This window comes from Cimex lectularius, unplaced genomic scaffold (genome assembly GCF_000648675.2).
Source record: "Cimex lectularius strain Harlan isolate CLEC.00 unplaced genomic scaffold, Clec_2.1 scaffold224, whole genome shotgun sequence".
NCBI lineage: Eukaryota > Metazoa > Arthropoda > Insecta > Hemiptera > Cimicidae > Cimex > Cimex lectularius.
The window spans coordinates 250614-271724 of NW_019392750.1; the positions used below are offsets into that span (position 1 = coordinate 250614).

Below are 21111 nucleotides of genomic sequence, written 5' to 3' on the forward strand. Positions count from 1 at the left end.
GTTTTCTCTCCTTCATCCACTTTTCATTGCTTACAATAAAAAATGTTTAAAAGAATGCGTTAAGTCCTCCAATTTTTTATTTTAGTAATTCTTTATAAAATAGAACTTGAAATGGTCAAATAGATATAAATACAAATAATGTCAAATATCAAAAATATTCTATGACTAGCAAATTTATGGCTGATATTTTTCTACTGGGTCTGCAGGGTGATGAACCCCCGAGGTAGTCAGCCCTAAAAGATTCAAAATAAGTGAAAAATGACAAAATACAACCTTTGTATAAAATCCTTGACACTAGACTACACTGTAATGAGATGTGCAAAAAATTTGAATATTGAAAACTAGTAATGACAAAATACCTTTTTTTTTTTAATTTATAATATTTACAACATAAATTATAGCAAATTAAGTATACAGTTTGAAACACAAATTAACCTGTCAGTAAAATTTAAAAATCAATATTTTTTTAAAGCTCGTCGTATGAGTGTAAGTCTTTGTTTATGGGCATCAGTGATAGATGATCGCTTGTAAGGCCTTAGTTCATCTGTTCCAAAACCAGGTATCCACATATTCCAATTTCTCTCTGAAAAAATCAAGATTGATATTGATGGATGTATAAAAAATAAATAAAACATCAAATTATTAACAAGATAGGTATGTTTCTTCATTATTTTTATTACAGTATCGATTTCAGGGTGCTGCCTGCTCCTCTTCAGCTTTTTATAAAAGTATTATATTATAAAGGTAGCATGCCAAAATCGGTACTGTAATTTTAAAAAATCAAGATTAATAAAAAAAGATTAATCTCTGTCAAAGGACAAGTTCATTAATTAGAATGCTTAGCAGGTTTGAACAAATAAGTCAATTTCTGTTAACTGATTTCCTAGTTTCATGATTCTAAATATAGAAGAAAGGGTACTCTCAACACGACACACAAGAATGGCACAATTACGCAAAAAACAAACACTTTGAGCCTTGAAGATCTCAATAAAGATCGAAACGTTGGCACGATAAAGAAAATGTTTTTCTGAAACCTACATCACACCAGACCGCATCTCATGATTTCTGAATAAGTATGACACAAAGTTGATTGGTGTCACTAAAGCAGTCTTCAGAGAAGGACATATGAGCCAATTGGGTTTGTGTAATATCAGTTCAATTAGAAGATTATTAGAATGTACAAGTTCAATTCTTTTATGAATTTCTTTTCATAGTGAGGAGGCATGATGAGTGCCTCCAGGTCCTCATCGCTGGTCTTCGTGACTCGGGCTTTCAGGTCGCAGTTGAGGCTCCCCAGCGGGCACCGGATGGGTCTAGTCTCTGGCTGGATGTCGTTGCCACCGGCGAGGATGGGATAGTTATCCTAGACCCAAGGCGGAGAAATATGGGGTACTGAGGGAAGCCCTCATGGAGTTGCACCAAAAACACCACTTTGTAGTAGCTGGTGTTGTAGTGGGGGCAAGAGGATGCATACCTGGGGATACGAAGGCATAAAAGAATTGCTGAGACTACTCCCCACCCTCTCCCTAACGGCCTTGAGGTCTTCGCTGTCCATTGCCTGCAACCGTATGGATTGCGAGTGGAGCTTCTCAGCGACCCATCCAGCGGTACCAGCTGTTGAGCCACCTAAAATGGCGGAACTGGCTTGTTGACGGGACACATGTTTGGACCCGAGGTGCAGACGAAGGAGAGGTCAGTCAATAGGAGATCCATGAAAAACTGGTGAATGGGTAAAGTGATAAAAGATAAAAAGATATTCTAGTCGCACACTCAACGCATGAAAGAATTTTTTTTTTAAACAGCCAGCTCCCTTTAAGATATAGAAGTAGAGTAAATAGATAGCTAGGATTCAAACCCAGAACTACAACGATTATGGATAACACGGTCTCCCATTCACATTATATTGATAAAACCAATATACCTAAGTGTAGTTGAAGATCTTTGACCTCTATTGTGTTAGATTTTCGATGTTTGGCAAGCAAGCAAGCAGCACTTATTGCAGACTCTACAAAGTCATCAGCCATCTGTAATAAAACATCTTCTACCTCCTCATCTAATTGCTCATTGGGGTCAACCTCACGAACTAAATCTTGAAGTTTTGACCTTGTAATCATCTTAAAAAAAAAAAAAAAATAAAAAATTAATTTCATGTTATTAAATTTTATACAATTGATCACAGACTTGAGTGGGCTCCTGTGTTTTGATACAGTTTGCATTGACATTTGTTGTTATTGTCTGAGGAATTTGCTGACTAGCAACTAGAGTGTTAGGAGAACCTGTGACAATGGTGTGCCCGGTGCCAGCTGAAAGTGCATGCACGGCTCCTGAGGACACAGTGTGTGTTGTCCCCGTGGAGAATGTCTGTGCATTCCCTGTCGAGATTGTGTGTGCCACTGACAGTGGAATTGCAGAGCCATTGTTCAGTGAAGGGTTGATGCCGGTTGTAAGAACCGTCTGCAAGGCGCCCATGACTGGCAAAGAATTCACAACTGTCGGCTGCGTCTGCTGCTGTGATTGAGACTGTGAGTGCGAAGGAGGCTGTTGCAAGGCTTGTTGCAGTTGTAATTGCTGTTGTTGCAATTGTTGAGCTAAATGCTGTTGCTGCAGCTGTTGTTGAAGCTGCTGTTGTTGTTGTTGAAGTTGCTGCTGCTGCTGCATTTGTTGTAACTGTTGATGTTGTTGAGACATTATTTCACTGCTTGAAGAAACCGTAGGAGAGGGTGTTCCCTAAAAGTATAAATTTTTCAACGTAAAATGAGAAAATAGAGAAAACAAAAATCTATAAACTAAATGCTTAATAAATGTGGCTTGGAACGTATAGACTTAATAAATATGAATAAAGTATAAACATTTAATTCTTTACCTAATTATTTACTTTTCTAATTACAAGATTCACAGTGATGTTAATACACCAATAGTAGAGTTTAAAAAAATCAATTATGTGAAATGGTCGTGTACATAACCTTGTATATTGTATATTAAAAATAAGATTTTAGTTTACAATATTAAAATATCAGTTACAGCTAAATATGTTTAAAAAAACACTAAATGATAGCAACTAAAGCCAAAATTCATCAAGCCTTCTTTTAAATGAATATTAAAAATAAGATCCAATTCCATGCCACAATGGTTTAAGTGTATTATTGCAATGTCACTAGAATGTAAACAAAGAAATTAGCCATGCAAAGCACACACATGATATGAACCAATCGATCATATAAAATAGCATTGAAATATTTCATGACAGCTATCAACCAGAATAGCGCGTAACATCATAAGCACAAGTTAAAACTGAGAGTCCAAGAATAGATCTGATGAAGGTACTTTTGGACACAGGAAAATATCTCTTGCAGGCCATGTTTTGTTGTGGAGTCTGGTTTTTTTTACTTTTGTACTTTCTGTTCAATATGATTTTATAGTTGGTAAGACATCTATGTTATTCAATTAACAAAAATTACACTTTAATTAGTTTTGTTTTTAGAGATAAATTGCTGTACCATCAATAGTAATGTTTTACAAACTTAACGACCGAGGTTGGATTCCAGGTGCTTTCAATAGCAAGGTATAATTCAGCACGTGATGCTTCCAGTTCCAACATCCAAACGCATTCACACTCTCACTCATTCTTAAATATATTCTATTCTATTTACATACCATTTACTCAATTAGGGTGGTGGAGTACTCGACATTCCTCCTTTACACCTATTATATAATTAACCTAATTGAGGGTTGATGGGGAACTCAATATTCCACCGTCAGGCCTCTCACATATTCATGACAATAAATACATTCACTTTCAACACATGCTAAGTACACAAAACTATCAGTACTATATACAATAAAACAACTCTTTTTCCTCCAAAAAATGGTAACAGGAGAACAAGATACTCACTACTGTGCTCAAGCACAATTCTCATATTAGGTGGCATTCCTACACGCTCACTACATGGAGCCAAGGAATTGCGCCCTTTAATTAGGTGAGATACATCGAGCAACCATTCTCTTAATGCCGGCTCTAAATATCAACCTATCCTTAATTGGGTGAGAATGATCTCTCTTCCCAATCAATTCATAAATCCAAACTCACTCATTTCACACTGTCACTCACTCTTAAATACATTCTTTCTAAACTAACCTAACTGAGGTACTCTTATATTCCACTGCTGAACCTCTCACACTACACATTCATGCTAATAAATACACTCATTCTACACACTCACTATGGTATACAACAATATCAGAGTTATATACAAAAAACATGTTTTATCCAAGGATCAGGACCCAGGATACTTGAGGCTGTGTTCAAGATCAATTCTCTTATCAGGTAGAATTACTGGAGCTAAGGAATTTCACTCTTCAATTAATTGGGACATCAAGCAGCCTTTCACTACATGCCAGACACATTTGTGGGCTTTGTCCGAAAAGTAAGTGTCCTAAGGTTTGTCCCAAAAATAGTTGTCTGTTAATTATTAATTATTATTTCAAATTTTTATTCAAAGATAATAACAAAGACCTTACATAAAAGGAATAATTAATTGAAAGAAGTAATTTGATCAATTAGGCCACTAAATATAAATAATAACAAATTTAAATATGAGAATAATTTATAGTTAGTTGAATAGTTGTGTTGTTAAAATACGTTTTATACATCACTACATTTTTTTAAATCAAGGGGTCGCAACATCAGAGGTCATATGAACCCTTGAAGTGCCAGTGTTTTGGAAAAAAAAAAAAAAAAAAGCCCATTTGTAAGTAAGTCAGATTCGAACCTAAGGACAGTGATGAGCACCGTGTCAACACCTAAATTGTTGTGGCTGCCAATACCTCTAAGATTAATTAAGACATTAACACAGTTAAATTGCAAATGGTTCAGAGTTAATCATGTGCCCAAGTCAACTTGACAATTATTAAAAACAATTCAGAACACCATGCAAGCGCATTTTTATGAATGCGGAAACATAAAAACATAAAGATATCAGCCTACTCATCTAGAAAAGTAAAAAAAATAAAATAAATAAAAAGAATATAATTGTAGAAAACTGTATATATACACTGAACTGTTTTCCCCTGAACAATCACATGCCAATTTTATAGTATGTACAGGAAAACTCCAAATGAAAAACTTTGAAATGATGAAAGAAAGCTTGAGACAAAATTGATCTATTCCACATCCCAAAACACAAACAATGTTACCATGAAAATTTGTTTAATACGTTTACAATAATTACAAATCTTTGAAAAAAAAATATATATATAAAAACTATAGCCTGTGTATTTCTATTTATCTGGCACAGCTTTAGTTTTTGATCCACCAGTGCAACAAAAACACATTGTGCACAACACCCCCATTTTGATTTATTTAAAGAATGTGCAATTTCTATTTAACTAAGTCAATCCTTACGTCTTGAAACATGTTCCGGAATTGTGGAAATTTTTCTACATGATGAGGATAAGGCCACATTGAACTCAATCTGGGTGTTTCCTAGATGAATTACAATAAAGTTTTTAATATACTGCTCCATCATAAGGTTATAGCAATGAAACACAAAAATCAAATGCCTTAAAAAATTAAAATTAATGGGAACTGTTTGTTTAAAATTACATAAGGTTTACATTTAGGGTTTACATTCTCATAACCTTTATTCTTGGAGTATAATTTCTGCACACTTCCAACTTATGTCTATAGCTGTGAAATCCTGTAATCCTTTGTGCTCCCTTGAAAGAAGGTTTGGAAATTAAAATTCGTTATGCCAAAGTTTTCTTCCAATTACATTTACAACTTCTTTACTAACAATTTGCATCAGCAGTAAAAATTATTAGCTTGCAGTACAATTTTAATCATGAATAATCTAAATCTTGTATGATCTGGATGAAAAACCAAATTAAATTGTTATCTGAGCTTTCAACCTATTTGAAGGCCATCATCAGGCAAAACAATCTTAAAGAGTGTACAAATTGACATAATTAAGTTTTTAATATATGGAGTCAAATTTCTTTTACTCAATCCCAACATTGCTAAGGACTATTGCCCAGTGTCTATCTTCAAAGAAATTTGAAACAATCTATTTAAAAATTAACTATGTCAATTTGTACACATTTTTAAGATTGTGTAATTAAAAAAATAGTAAAAAAAATATAGTTAACATCCACAACAAAAAAATAAATAAATAAATTAAGGATGAATTTTAACAACAGAGCATAAGAATCATTGGAAACATTAACAACAATGAAATAAACTATGCAAAAATGAATAGGGAAATTTGTAATTTATTCTTATTCGATCAATATTAAATAAATTCACCAATATATTCCTGTAAAAAAAAAAAAAAAAAAAAAAAAAAACATTGTTAATCCTCATTTTTAATAATGGATTTACTTAAGAATAGTACACATGAAGATTACTCATTTTGTAAACAAATACCTTTTCTAGTCTTTTCTTCATTTTAATCCAGTTTTATTCTCTTTAATCATGGGAAGACATCTTGAACCAGACGTTCGCCATATTATTGTGAAATGAGTCACCGAGGTCACTGGCAAGTGATATTGCCGAGGCTGTTGGCGTGTCTCAGAGCGTGGTCTCCCAGTATTTAGTCCGAATCTGAAAAACTGGAAATGCCAATAGGAGGCCTGGTAGTAGATATCAGTGCATTATGACGCTATAGTGTCTTTATTGTGATAGCAGAAGAAACTTGAACTCCCAGACAGAAACATGACTCATCAGTAAACATAACAGCATTCCAATTGTCGTTCTCTTCTAGGCACTCCCTGCACCATGTTCTCCTGAGTTGCTGCAGATAATCTCAAAGGGGCATATGTGAGACCAACTGTTGATAAAGGCATTGCCAAAACATTTTATACTTCATTTAAGATCTGGCGGGCACTATGGAAAGGGTTACCTCTTGCAGCAATGACAATATTTCTGTCTTCCCTTAACATTGTAATGCACTGATATCCACTACCAGGGGCATTCTTCCACTACTAAAGTACTTCCAGTCTCTCGGAATCAGGCTAAAGCCCGGGAGACCACGCTCTGAGAGTAACTGCNCACTTGCCAGTGACCTCGATGACTTATTCCCACAATAATATTGCAAATTTCGGTTTGAAGATGATGTCTTTCCCTGGTTAAAGAGAATATAACTAGATTAAAATGGAGAAAAGACAAGAAAAGGCGTTTGTTTACAAAATGAGTAATCTTCTTGTTACTATTTTTAACTAAATCCATTATTAAAATTTTTGTTTTGTATTTTCTATTTTGATTTATCCAACTAACAAGAATATATAGGTTAATTTAATTGAATAAGAATGAATTACAAATATCCCTATTCATTTATGCACAGTTTACTAAATGATGGTACATTCGATCCACTGAATCCAATAAACCCAGTTTTAATATTAAGACATAGATGGTTTTCTACAAAAACCATGCCTCCAAAGATCAAAAGGGCAACATGACAGATATTGAAATACTCTCTGACTCAAGCAGTCTTTACTGTCGGAAATCGTACTGTCGTTCACTACAGGAACTCAACATTAATAGATCATGCCTCAACACAAAACAGGATAATTGGCAATGTCCAACTAAACAATTGACAAGATAGAGAAACTAAAGTGATAAATTAGAGAAATATATATTTAGATACAAGTAAAATTTAAAAAGCTGTAAAAAAAAGCATTTTAGAAAATTAAATTATAATTATATCATGCAAGAAAAATATATATTGACTTAGTGAAAAGAAAGTTTTACTTGTTTGTTATAAATTCATACCACATATTTGTTTAAATCTCCATCGGTGTTTTGTTGGGAATTATGATTTTCCATTTAAAAAAAAGCTAGAATAAGAATATAAAAAGAATTAATTAATAAAAGTGTCACAGACTTATCTATCGTTGTATTTATCAAGAATGTACAAACAGTAACTGCAGAAAATCCTTTTGCTATGTACTACAAATTTAATTAAATCAAAACAAGACACATTGAAAAACTACATTATTTTATTATCTTTTTTAATTCGACAATTAATGTAAAATAATTTAATACAGTAGATTCCAGATTTGACAATTGTGTGACTTTTCTTAACGAAACCTTGTCAACAGTTTTGCCATTTAGGTGTCTGACATGTATGAAAAATTCAATAATAGACTACTTTCATAATAAAAATTAATGAATGGTTTATAAAAGCACTGTACTTATAACTGTAACATGCTGCATTTTGAAATACAGTAGACTCTCATTACAAGTATTTTAGATTTAGCTTTCGTCTTTTTGTGAAAGGTATTGAATGTTCTTAGGGCTAACATTTTAAACTCATTTTCTTACCCCATCGTTCTACAACATTTAGGGCATTTTGCAGATTCAACACAGTATCATCAAATTTTCTATTTATAATTGTTATCTGGTTATCTACTTTTATTCTAAGTAATTAAGAACTGTTTTAGGTAATCTACTACTAGTAACCATAGATGCCAAGATAGTACCCCTCATTGGGGGCATCCTTGGGTAAGTGAAATCTATGTAGTCTGATGACCCTGCTGAGCGCTTCAACTTCTTAACCATTGTTGAATGGTTACTATCTTTTATTCCACGGTTGCCCCCCAATTGAGTTCTAGAGGAGAGTGTGATGTGATGAATCACAGAAAAACAACTGAGCGTAACATGTTGCAACCATTGTCATACTGTTCATAAGTTCACACAGAACATTGATGATAGGCACATGTGTTACAGAAAGTGTCTGATTGGTATGCCGATAGAAGAAAATGCTTTGAAGTCTAAAATTCGACTAATAGGTGTCTCCTATTATTTCGCAGTTCTTGTTATCCTACTTTAACTTAAATGATTTAAAGCAAACCCCTCAAAAACTAAATTAATTGTATTAACAAAGAAAAGAAACACAGAAATACAAGGCCTTTGGCTATAACATAATAAAAAGTAAAATATCATCAATGCCCACAGAAAGAATACTTGGCAAATCTTTTGACTAAAATGGAAAATGGACCATTGGCTATATATGAGAGTATAAGATCCAAAAATAACCTATGGATCACTAATCTGGACAACAGACTGACCAACAGCCAAAAAAGGGACATCCCCGTGGTACCAGAACCACAGGTACAGTGGAGTGTGCTTAAGTTGGAACTTAAAAAATCACTGGAGAAGAACTCAAGCACTGGGTAAGGATTATAAATCTTTTAAAAAGGAAAGCGAAGGAACTCCTCTCTCTAAAAATTGTAGGCCTTTACCGGCCTCTGTCCTCTTACCTATCATCTAATGAAGATGGGCAGAGCAGAGACAGAAACTCTGCCAGCAGAAACCTGAGACACTGGCACTTATCCTTTATGAACGTGAAGTGTTGACCCAGTTACGGTACATCCACTTCGGTAGGCAATTTCTCACACCAAATGAGGTCAAAGGTGAATAGACACCAAGAGGCTTAGTCTTCTTATAGGAAAAAGTCCACTTTCCAAGACATGGCTATAATTTATAGGGGTTCCACAATAGATCTATTTAGGTGGCAGTGAAGCAAAGGATTGTCTTAATTATAAATAAATTTTTAAAAAACCTGGTGGATAAAAGCTCGTCAGAAACAAACTTACCAAATGTTAGGCAGCATACAAAGATTGTCAAACACCAAATACCTCAGGAGTAATGAAAACAGCCCCCTCAATTGCCCTAGAAACTCTACCTCCATTGAAAACATTTATACAAAAAGAAGCTAGTTAATGCTGATTTTGGATTGAAAACAATCAACTGGTCAGGAACTAAACTCTTTGAACACACACAATAATTAATAAAATTAAATACCCATTCTTAAAAATAGGTACTGACTATATGATCCCAGAAACACTCTTTACAACATCCTGTACAATCTCAACAGACCACAAAACAGAAAAATAAATCCTCAGATTCAGAAATCTCTGTGTGTGGAAACAGAAACTACAGAAAAAACTATACCTCAGCTGCAGCAATGAGTTTCACAATTGTTCATCACAATTGGCAGTAATTTGAGAGCTCACACTTGCAAAATCCATATTCGCTGTTTCTGCTCAAGCTAGGTGGTTGGGCAAATCTTGTGTACACATAGGCACTCTATTTGGCAAACGCTGACTGCAAATGTTCAGCGGCAATCGGCATTCAGTGCATACTGCATGTCTGGAGCCACCTTTAGAAGAAGGATTGAGTCGTTTGCACTGAACTAAGGAACTAGGAAAATACAATAAGCCAGAAAGCTGGGGAGCGTAAACCCCCAATTTTCTAGTATCCATCATCATCTCGTTATCCATAGAGATGCTCGGTACTCCCCTGTGGATTACCACAGTCTACTGTACATATATCGTAAATATTTGATAAAAGCGTTTATCAACGCAAATTAAACATTTTAATTTACTCGAACGACAAAACCAGCAGGTAGTCATAACAGGTCAAAATAAAAACGACGAACTTTTAGTAGTAGTAATTTCAACATTGTCAAATATGAAATATCTTAGCTTTTGTCTTTGAAAAAGTGTTCGTCGACTGCATGTAAACGTTTAGAAAAAAACTACTTAAATTAAGATTTCATTAAATTGTTTTAATTCTTTTGATATAATTGCCGTTTAAAAATATAATAAAATTTAAGGGATTGAAAATAAAAGCAGGGAGATCATTTTAAAAGCAAGTAAGGATAATCTGAGGTCACTTACGATCGGGAATAAAACAATATTTTTAAAAAAATCCAAAACTTTACACTCCAAACCTGAATTTCGATCCGGTTTGTAGGTCTTGTTTGAGTTTTGGTTTTTCGTTTCTGGTTTGAGAGACCTAGAACGGAGAATTTTCTTTCCGCCGGGAGAACCGATTGTGAACGATCAGTGGCCAGGACCCCAATGGTCGAAAGTCGAATGGTGACTGTTTTCCTCTCATAAACCTCCCCGTCGTTTACGACGCCGCCTTTCTCGATTTGTCTACACTTTCGACCAGACCGCATCGTAACGACCGTTGTAAAATCGACGACGAAAAGCCCCATCGTTTGCCTTTTCGGGCAATTGAAAAAAAAACAACAAAAAACAGAGAATTAATAATATTATAAAAAATAGGAAATTTGACAACAATTTACCCCGTTGGAGCATCGATAATTCGATACTCTCGAAGTTTACGAGGTTTCATTTTTGTTTATTTATCAATCTGGTATCTAATTATTGTTCCCAACATCAAAAAATAAATAAAACATTTGTAAGTATAGTATTCATTAAATCACGCATGGAAATATATACTGACAATAGAATAAATCGTGTAATTTAATTTTAAACAATAAGCAATAAACCAAAAACAATTTTATTTATTTCTTGTTTTAAGGTACAAATATGGCTTCAAGTCTCGTACATGAACATATTTTAGGAATAAATTTAGTTCTATAAACATAGTAAAATAATAATAATGTGTGGTGATTATTAGTAACTGTTAATTGATAATTATTCCGAAATCATGAGATGCGGTCGGTCTGGTGTGATGTAGGTTTCAGTAAAACATTTTAAAATTTTTTAAATTAAAACAGCAATATCGCACTGCCACTCAACACGACCCGCAAGAATGGCAAATTACACAGAAGACAAACACTTTGAGGGAGTAGAAATACTTTGATTGATTACAATAAAACATAGATTTTGCATTGTATAAATTCACTTTTTCCACATCCTACATGTATTTGTTAAATGTAAACAATGTTTGTAAATCCCAGGCCCTGAAGATGATCTCAATAAAGATCGAAACGTTGGCATGATAAAGAAAATGTTTTTCTGAAACCTACATCACACCAGACCGCATCTTACGATTTCAGAATAATAATAATAATCAAAAATAATATAATTTACAAAACAATAATTGATGTATTAATCCATATATGTTTAGCAGTCATAATTGACTGTATTAATTATTTAAATTAATTATACTTTTTATGTATGGTCTTGGTTGAGATGAAAAAGTTAGTGTCTCGAGCAGGATTTGAACCCACAACCTTCAGCTAATACAACGCTGTTCTAACCATTTGAACTATTGTGAGTTCGATCCACTGACACCTCAACTCATCTCAACCTCTCATCACTCCTCATCTCAACCTGAACCTTTCGAATTTTCCATATTTTCAAATGTCGCATAATCAGGATTTGATTTTTAGCAATAGCTAAGACCAGGACGTCCCAACCTCTTGAACTTCTGTGACTCGGCCCTCTGATATTAAAAATGCAATAAAAACATGATTAAAATAATGTGGTAGTGTTTGTGGATCAGATCAACAGAGAAGCTCTTATGCAAAGAGCACTGTCGATATATGGCCCTGGGAAGATGTAGCTCGTATAAGAGGGTTCACCCTCACATGATTAAGCATAGGCTGGTATATGTCTGACATATACTTGATGTGTCTAATTGAAGAATGCAATTCCTTGGCTCCATATATAGAGGATATAGGAATGCCATCCGATATGAGAATTGTGCTTGAGCACAGCAGCGAGTATCTAGGTCCTCTGTTATGATGTTTGGAAGAAACAGGGTTGTTATATTGCATGTAGTACTGATAGTTTTGTGCACTTAGCATGTGTTGATAATGAACGCATTTATTGGCGTGAATGTTGTAGTGTGAGAAGGCCATTGGCGGAATGAATACCCCATCGACCCTCATTTAGGATAGTTATATATTAGGTGTGATGGGGGAATATTGAGTACTCCGCCATCCTAATTGAGTGAATGGGTTTGGATCTAGGAACTGCATGCCTTAGGTGCTGAATTGTTGACAGCCTCTGAAACCCAACCTTGGTAGCTGGATGGGTATGACCAAGGTCTGACCTCGAACTGCCAACACCCGAGTAGATGATTCTCGAGGCCTACTGGTAATATATTATAAATTACAAAAGTGGAATTGGACTGCTAAGTGTGGTAGGCTGAACCTACACATGTGTGTTTATATTTCCATACATGGCTTTTCTAAAACCAAATCCAAAAATGATAATGACAATAATATGTTCATTAAAATATTAATAATTCATAATCGAATGATGAAACCAATTATGAAAGAAAATCAGAAAGAGAAAAACTGTAAAAGGAAATGGGAAAAAGAAAAGGAAGAGGGAAGAAAAAGGAGATGATTCATATCGTTTTAAAAAATTAAAATTTGCCAAGGACCTGAAACAAGCCAGCGAGGAAGCAGAACATACTTCCCAGGGAAGCAAATTCCATAGACTTACTTGCCCCTACAATCTGAAGGATAAAGAGTTTTGAATATAGAAGGTGGGAGGCTTGGGATTGGTTGGGGTGTTTGGATAAGGAATGTGGAAGAAGTTGATAGATATTGAGGACATTTATTTGATTTAATTGTAAATGTATATATTGAAACTAAGTTTATAAGTGCTTAGAATGCCAAGGTTGTTGAAGACGTTAACACAGGAAGAAATATGATCTCCTGATATATGATCATAACAATATCTAATGCAGGAATGATAAACAATTTGAGGGCGATGAACAGATTGACAGTTTAAGGAAAGTGGAAAAATAAAAAATTAGCGCTTCAGTAAGATGGTATGGTATGGTATGGTAGAAAAAGATACTAGGAAGTGGGGTTTGCACTCCCCGGGCACTGCAGCCTTCTGGCTTATTGTACCTTCCCAGTTCCCTAGTTTAGTCAATAGACTCAATCCTTCTTCTCAGAAGCATCAAGTCATTGNGGTTGGTTTTTGGGGTCTTCCTTTACAGGTTCCCCCGGTGTTTTGTTTTGTACTGTAGGTTTTTCCATGTAGTTCCCACGAGTGAGAGGGATCTAAAGGTCCGCGCCCTCTCTCCGGTGTAAGGCTAATTACTCAAGGGTGTCGCCTGGTGCCCTTGAGGCTCCTTTATTGGCACAGTTACCCCTGTGCCATTCGTCCATCGGCACGGATCGCATAACACCTTGGATTTGGGCTGGAGAGTGGGACTAGGATAGGGTGTAGGGTGGAAAGAGGGGTAAGGTGTTGGGTTTAGGATTAGGAGGTGTCAGGTCCAGCTCCTGTCCCTCCATACCCCTCTTTCCGTTTGTTAGTTAACAGGGTACACCCGCATAAGCTTCGTGAAGGTGGAAAGTCGGAGTTGGGTATTAGAGGCTATTGGAGGCGCATAGTACCATTCGTACCCCGCTTCAGTAAGAGAATAAAGGAAATATCAGGGATTTAATAAGGAGAACTCTTAAGTTTCTGTGGAGTGAAAAAGCTAAGCATCAAAGAGAATAGAGGCTTCAGTAGACCTTTCTAATAATAGAGCTCACGTGATCATGCCATGTGTGCTTGGAGGTAAAAATAATTGTTAACTTTAGGACAAAAATTAATAGTGGAGCCATTGATATGAGGTGGGGAAAGGCAATTATTTATGAATGGGTTTATTGGAAATTAATAAGGACTGGGATTTGTTAGGATTTAAAAGAATGCCGTTATGATTGACCATTGATTGAGAGAACAAAAATAACAGTTAAGCAGAGCTTCTAAGATATTATTTGCAGGACATTGAATAGAAAGCTGAGTTATAGTTATGCTTTGTGGAATGATTGCCGATCGTGCTTTCAGTTCATCATCAATAGTTTGTAGATAAATATAATCCATAAGTATTTATTTAGAAATCGTGATAAATAATAATAAATATAATAATAAATAAATACTAATAAATTGAATAATCCATAAGGATGTTTTTTCACATATTTTTAATCTGGTATGTGTATTTTAAATGGATACGTTTTGTATTTCTTTACCTTTTAAAGGAACTCGATGAATGGACAAAATAAATACTATTTATTAAAAGATTTCTTACTGTAAATACAAAGTACTGAATATTATGAAAAGCATTAATTGTTATGTGTATGTTTAACAAATGGAAATAGAAAATTGAAAAAATGAAGCTGAGGTTCTTCAAATAATTCTGAAGTGGGAAACGTTTTAGAAAAAGAGTAAGAACTAATTTTATTTGATAAATTTTTGTTGTATAATTTTTAATTGGATTAAATTAATTTGAATGATTTTAGACTATGGCAGGTGGAAGGAGAAACTTGAATCGCTCTGGTGCAAGCCGTCAACAGCCTTTGTTTCCTTCTGATGATAAATCTAAGTAAATAAAACAGTCTAGATTGAGAGAATGTCGTGAGTTATTGTTTGTTTCACAAGTAGGGTCAACGGCCAGATGGATGGATCGAAGGTTGTATCGCCCAAGCACATGCCAATGCCCTCTTTGCCACAGGACGGTAATATAACATTTGAAGTTATTATGTTTTTCTTCACGTGTGCAGTAACTTTCCTGCAATTTCTTCATCTTTACCGGTCCGTGTGGTGGCTGCCCAATTCGTACACTAAATTTGCAATGGTGAAAACTATAAGTTCAATGTCAAAAATAAAAACAAAATTTTTTTAAAAACTATATTTCACCATTTTGCAGAATTTTTACCTTATTGATCCATATATTGTGGCTTTCATATTGACCATACTGACAAGGAGGATTCTGTACACGGTTCTGCGACGACTTCTTCTCGTTTGGACTCCCACACACACTTGGCCACTTGTGGAACATATTTTAAGGTTCTATTTTTGTTATTTTTTTTCCAATTGATTTTATGATTAGCAGATATTTCCAGACTTGTCCTTCTTTCACTGGTAGCCAGTATCCTGGTCTGGTGCACTTATTACATCATGCGGAATCACAGATTTGTGAAGATCTTTTATCTTTGTTATCCGTAAGTTGTTCTTACATTTCATGCTAACATTTAGGAATATATGCCTTGAATCAGGTGGAGAGATTCACGTTTTTTGTTTATGTTTTAGTATTTCAATTTATACAACTTTATTCGGACTGGATGTAAATCCATTTTTTGATGTGATGGCATTGCCCTCTGATTTGTGCAATTATAAAAATCGATTGATAGGTAACTTTAACCAATTTTTTGTTTGTTTCAATCCTAGAATATGTTTTGACTGTATGTAAAACCTTGTAGGTAAACCTTTTCATAGCTGTTCTTCTATACCACAAGCTATACGAGAAGAAGTTGAGACCCTCAAAACTGATTTCAACAACAGACTAAAACAGATATTGTTTAGCTCAATGTTGAATGCTTATTATGCTGGTTTTGTGCCGTGCTGTTTTGCTCAGGTTTGTATTGAAATTTCTGTGTGTCATTACTTTTTTTTCATGCTGAACTGGCATTGGGTCTCTTATTGGGTCCAAATTTACTCACAGTTTGTTGAACTATTCAAATGTGTTTCAGCATTGCACCATCTTCAGTGAGGTACCAACTATCTGTCACTTTGTCGGTCGTGAGTAGTTCAACAAATCTATGAGTGACCCAGTGTCAGTTCAGCATGAGTTTACCGTCCTGCTGATCACATCCAGCATCAACGTGTTACTTTTTTTGTGTAAATTGATTTTTGTAGTGATTGTTAAGAATTATTGATTTTGGATTTGTTTAATAAAATATTGTATTTTAATGTAACTTGTGATAACCATTGAATATGATTGTGGTGTTTCGTATCGGTGGTGATGGGAATATCGGTCCATGGTTGTTTTGTAAAAAAAATATTTGCCAAGATTTGAGGTCGTTTTCTTTCCAAAAAAACCATTGACCAATATTCCCATCACCACCGATACGAACATCACAACTAAAATATTGTACATATATCAAATTCACTAAATTATAATGGAAATACAGGCATACAGGAGGCTGTGCCGAAACGTAGTTTTACTCGCCTCATACCCTGCCTCTTTGCAGGGAATGATCAAGTCTTTACAACAGTACTGCCTCAGATGGAATTTAAGAATAAATCTAAATAAATCTAAGATTGTTCAGAAATGGGGGTAGACCTGCGAAGAGTGAGAGGTGGTATTTAGAAACTGAGGAGATGGTGAATGAGTATAGGTATTTGGGAATCTGACTTACGCCGGTACTGTCAATGAACAAACATTACGGATGCGGTGGGTAGAGCAAGGATGGGACTAAATTCTGTCTGGAGACCTCTTATAGACAACAGCAATATTGTGTACCCGACTAAGCTAAGAATATTTAACACAGTCAGCAGGTCTATTTTATGCTAAGGAGCTCAGGTTTGGGGAGGAGATGTTTGAACAGGTAGAGGGGTTTCTAAGGTTCTTCATTGGGAGGCTGTTCAGACTGCCTCAGTACACCCCCACAAGCTGAGGCGGGTCTCCTGCCGATTTTTCTCTACACTATAAAACTTCAATTTGATTACATAATAAGAATTTTATCCCTACCAGATAATAGACTCCCGAAGATCTTTGCGAAACAGATTGTAGATAAAGAAATGTATTGGTTTAAGGAAATAAAAAATTTAATTTCCTTAGACCAGAACAATATCGACAGAGTTGAACTGGAGGGATGGTTTGAGACTAGTTAGACGGTCCATTTATGACAATATAAAGAGAAATATTACACAGCTATGACCAATTCAGACAGTTTCCCACTCCACGAGAGCTTCTATTCATATCCCCAAATTATCTAATGGATCTCTCGCTACCCTTAGATAGCATGTGGTGGATAATTAAGTGTTGGGGGGATCTGTTTAACTTAAACTACAAACACTTCAAGCAGCAGGATATTAACTGTGAAGAGTACAGAGAGGGAGGATTTGTTCTATTTGGCAACTTGCCCTGCACTGGCCACTGCCAGGAAACAATATTTTGGTAGGGAAACTCTGTCTAGTGAGATTCTGCTAGAATATATTAATGGCAAGGATTGGACTGTGTTGGTAAATTTCTGCAAAGAGGCTTATTCTCTTAGAGCCAGAATCAGAGGCACCTGGTGAGGGTGGAAGCGGCTTCTTTTGTTGGATTCCCCTGAATATGTGAAAAGCTCATCTTCGACCTGAATATTGTATCTAAAACATTTATTATTTGTTTTGTTTTTCACTATTATCTCTTGTGGTAGATAATGTACTTCATTATTATTTATTTTTACTTTTATTATTCCATTTACTTTACTTCAGTTTATTTTATTATTGAGTTATGTGCATTATAGGTAATCATAAATAAGAGATGTATATATTTGCAATCATGTTTCAGCTATTATTATATAATTATGTTCTAATATTAAATTACGGAAATTTTTTAAGAAAGTACATATTCCTTTTGTAAATATTAATTATAATTACTTGTAAATACTAAGAAGAGAGATTTTAGCTACATAAGTTTATGTGCTAGACTCCCTCAGACGGTTTTAAACCATGAGGAACGTCTTTCTTGCTCTGTAAATTTTGCTGATTTGTAAATTTTGTATATATATTAAAGAATAAAGACATATAGTATTATTAGTAATGGAAATACATCTAGGCGAAGAAATAATAAAATCTAAATAATTGTTTCAGAGTTATTTATATTATGATGTTTATTGGACAACACAGCACTTCACATTTGTGTGGATTAGCTGTTTTACAATGTACATAGTTCATTGTTATCCATTGAGGTATTGATGCTTTAATTAATAACACTTTGTGTATGTTAATAATTTTTGTATAATTTCAGCTATTGTGATACATTACATCGAGCAGCACTTCATCTCGGGAAATGGGGCAAGATCGAGGGAAGAACATGTCATCTACCTTCTCACATGTAAAATATTTATACTAGTATACAGTCATCCTATGAAAATAATTTTTCAGAAACTAATAATGATAATATGCACTATGAGTGACCAAGAAAATATGTACAATGGAACCTCCATTATCCGGGTATTCATGTATATTTATACACATATGTACTATGTATACATGTTTATATTTCATGTAGTAACAAGTCACCGATTTGGAGAACACTATGCTTTGTCTTGTTCCTATGAAACTCCCACTGGTCTGTTCACATTGAGTTAAAATTAATTTACCTAGTTCTGCTTCGTTCTTCATTGAGACAAGTCCAAAATATTACAAAAAAGAAAACGTGTTGTTGTCATGATAAAACAAAAATTGGAAATTAATACATGTGGGTAAGGGTGAAAATGTGAAAAAATTAGCCACAGAATTTGGAGTTGGTGAACCAACTGTTTGAAATATTATGAAGAAAAAAAATACGCTTGACATAATTGACATGACTTACGTACATAGTAAATTACATAATCATTAACTTTTTGTTTTAGCTCAAACAATTTTTTTTTAAATTGGAAAAAAGAATCTTAAAGATGTTTGAATAATTTATTCACTTCAATTTTTATATTATTTAACATTCACTTTTAAGAAGTTTTTCCAGTGGTCAGTGTTATGTCAATGTATTCTCAAAACTATTCACTTTTTTTATTAATTTTTTGCATTCAATTTTTTGTTTGTTTAGGGAATTTACACTCATCAGCAACCTCTCCATTTTCTTATTAGAAAAATATAAATAATAATAATTTTTCATTGTTTTTAAAATAAAAATATATATAAAATTAAAATTTTTTTGAGGACTTTTTTTGTTTTATTTAAATTAAAACATGGAATTTACACAAATCAGCTTCTTATATTGTATTAAATTTATACTTTATTAATATCCAATACAAATACATATTACAATATGGATATTAATAAATTATAAATTGAATAAAATGTAAGATGTAGATGTTGATGATGGGCTAAATTCCCAAGATGTCCAAAAGTAATATATTTACTTTATTTTGTTTTTACTTACTGTATACTTTATTTTGTTTTTATATATTTAATTTACTTTATTTATTTGTATTGCTATATTTTCAGTTGGGTGGATTCAACTTTATGGCAGCAAGGAGTGTTTGTTAGGCATTGCAAAGAGCTGTATAAATCTGTTGGTATTTCAAATGCAGCTGAGCCCGGAAACAACACGCACAACCGATTTTATGTAATTCCTACATGCAGTAGATTAAGGTTGCTGGAGCTTGACAAATGATTTGTTTTCAGTCACTATTCATCAACCCATCAGTACTGCTGTGTTCATTGGTCGCATTCCAGCTTTCACTAGTCATCCTTCAGTTGGCTATTCTTATCCGCACATCCGAGTGGTATCAACTGATTTCTCTTTCAATACTTATTTTTGTTAATTACTACACACTCTTCAAGCTTGGCCGAGACTATCTTATTTGCTGGAGGCTGTACGCTGCTGAAGCCATGATCCAAGACAAGTCAAATGACATTTGTGTCAAATACAAGACTGGTTAAAATTAGGTTAAGCATTTTAAAAAGTTTTTTTTTTTTTTTTTTTTTTTTTTTTTTTAAATTTCATTTTACCTTATTAAATGACAAAGGCTTTAACTTTTTTAGTAACATTTTTTAATTTTATTTTAGAAACAAATCTTCAAAATCTTCAAATGCCTTGCAGTGTCAAAGGATAATGACGAAGGCTGTTACTTGACTGAAATAAGTTTCCAAAACTGAAGGAATTAAATTTGTGTTCTTGTTGAAACGTTCTGTTCTAAGTGAATGCTTTTAGCTTATTATTATGATCTTCATGTAAGGGAAAATGTACTTTTACTTGATTGTAAATCGATGGAGTGATTGTATTAAATGAACACCTTTTAAATGATTTTGTCGTAATATAAAACCAAGTACCTAAAAAATAACCATCAAAACATTCTTGATGAGAAGAGTTGTATGCGTTTGGGTTGAAACCTTGTGTCATACATTGTATCTTAATAAATAAATTTAAAAAAAAGTTATGAGAACAAATATTCCATGTAAATGACTTAAAAGGGGTTAATAATAATTTTCTTTTGCTACAACCCTTTACTTCTTGATATGTAAAATAATACAAATGACAAATTTAAATTCGAGTAGTAGAAGTAATTATTTCGAACACCCTTTGTAATTCCTTTGCATGCAAACATCATGTATACATTCCATGCAGCATGGAGAAATAATCAATTTGAAATTAGAATTTTGATTAGGTAGTTAGACAATTATTTATCCATGTGATATTTTAATCTCAAAAATTTTAGACAAGGACATCCTTGCCGCATGTGAATTATTTGTACAGTATAAAGAAGCTGTGGTAACAGATTTCAATCAATGTAAATTATATAGAAATAAACAAAATAAAATAGTCCAATTTCATTTTTTACATTATTCACAATAATGGGAACAATGTAACATTGCTCGTATTATTTATTTTATTTTTTTAATGCAAAGTATAGA

General features: G+C 33.9%; 2 protein-coding genes across 12 annotated transcripts; one reads left to right on the forward strand and one right to left on the reverse strand.

The window, feature by feature from the left end:
• Window positions 1-59: 59 nt before the first annotated feature.
• On the reverse strand, window positions 60-11147 carry LOC106673019 (transcription initiation factor TFIID subunit 12). 8 transcript variants are annotated; one of them, XM_014404914.2, is made up of 7 exons: window positions 10731-10848; window positions 7766-7830; window positions 5638-5715; window positions 5402-5482; window positions 2182-2727; window positions 1922-2114; window positions 60-583 (listed from the first exon to the last, which is right to left on the reverse strand). In XM_014404914.2, exons 2-7 carry the CDS (start codon window positions 7817-7819, stop codon window positions 456-458), a joined length of 1080 nt encoding a protein of 359 aa, XP_014260400.1. In that variant the 5' UTR covers window positions 7820-7830; window positions 10731-10848; the 3' UTR covers window positions 60-455. The 8 variants fall into 8 exon arrangements, with proteins under 8 accessions (XP_014260400.1, XP_024083024.1, XP_014260398.1 ...); XM_024227256.1 differs by having other exon boundaries at window positions 10722-10807; XM_014404912.2 differs by lacking the exons at window positions 5638-5715; window positions 7766-7830 and adding an exon at window positions 11091-11147 and having other exon boundaries at window positions 10731-11007.
• LOC106673017 (transmembrane protein 39A-A) lies at window positions 11120-20503 on the forward strand. 4 transcript variants are annotated; one of them, XM_024227254.1, is made up of 13 exons: window positions 11120-11206; window positions 14745-14930; window positions 15006-15088; window positions 15145-15340; window positions 15413-15552; window positions 15609-15707; window positions 15796-15896; window positions 15966-16120; window positions 18346-18443; window positions 18503-18589; window positions 19702-19822; window positions 19882-20145; window positions 20266-20503. In XM_024227254.1, exons 3-12 carry the CDS (start codon window positions 15009-15011, stop codon window positions 20137-20139), a joined length of 1335 nt encoding a protein of 444 aa, XP_024083022.1. In that variant the 5' UTR covers window positions 11120-11206; window positions 14745-14930; window positions 15006-15008; the 3' UTR covers window positions 20140-20145; window positions 20266-20503. The 4 variants fall into 4 exon arrangements, with proteins under 4 accessions (XP_024083022.1, XP_024083023.1, XP_014260396.1 ...); XM_024227255.1 differs by having other exon boundaries at window positions 15148-15340; XM_014404910.2 differs by having other exon boundaries at window positions 11130-11206; window positions 14865-14930.
• Window positions 20504-21111: the final 608 nt, after the last annotated feature.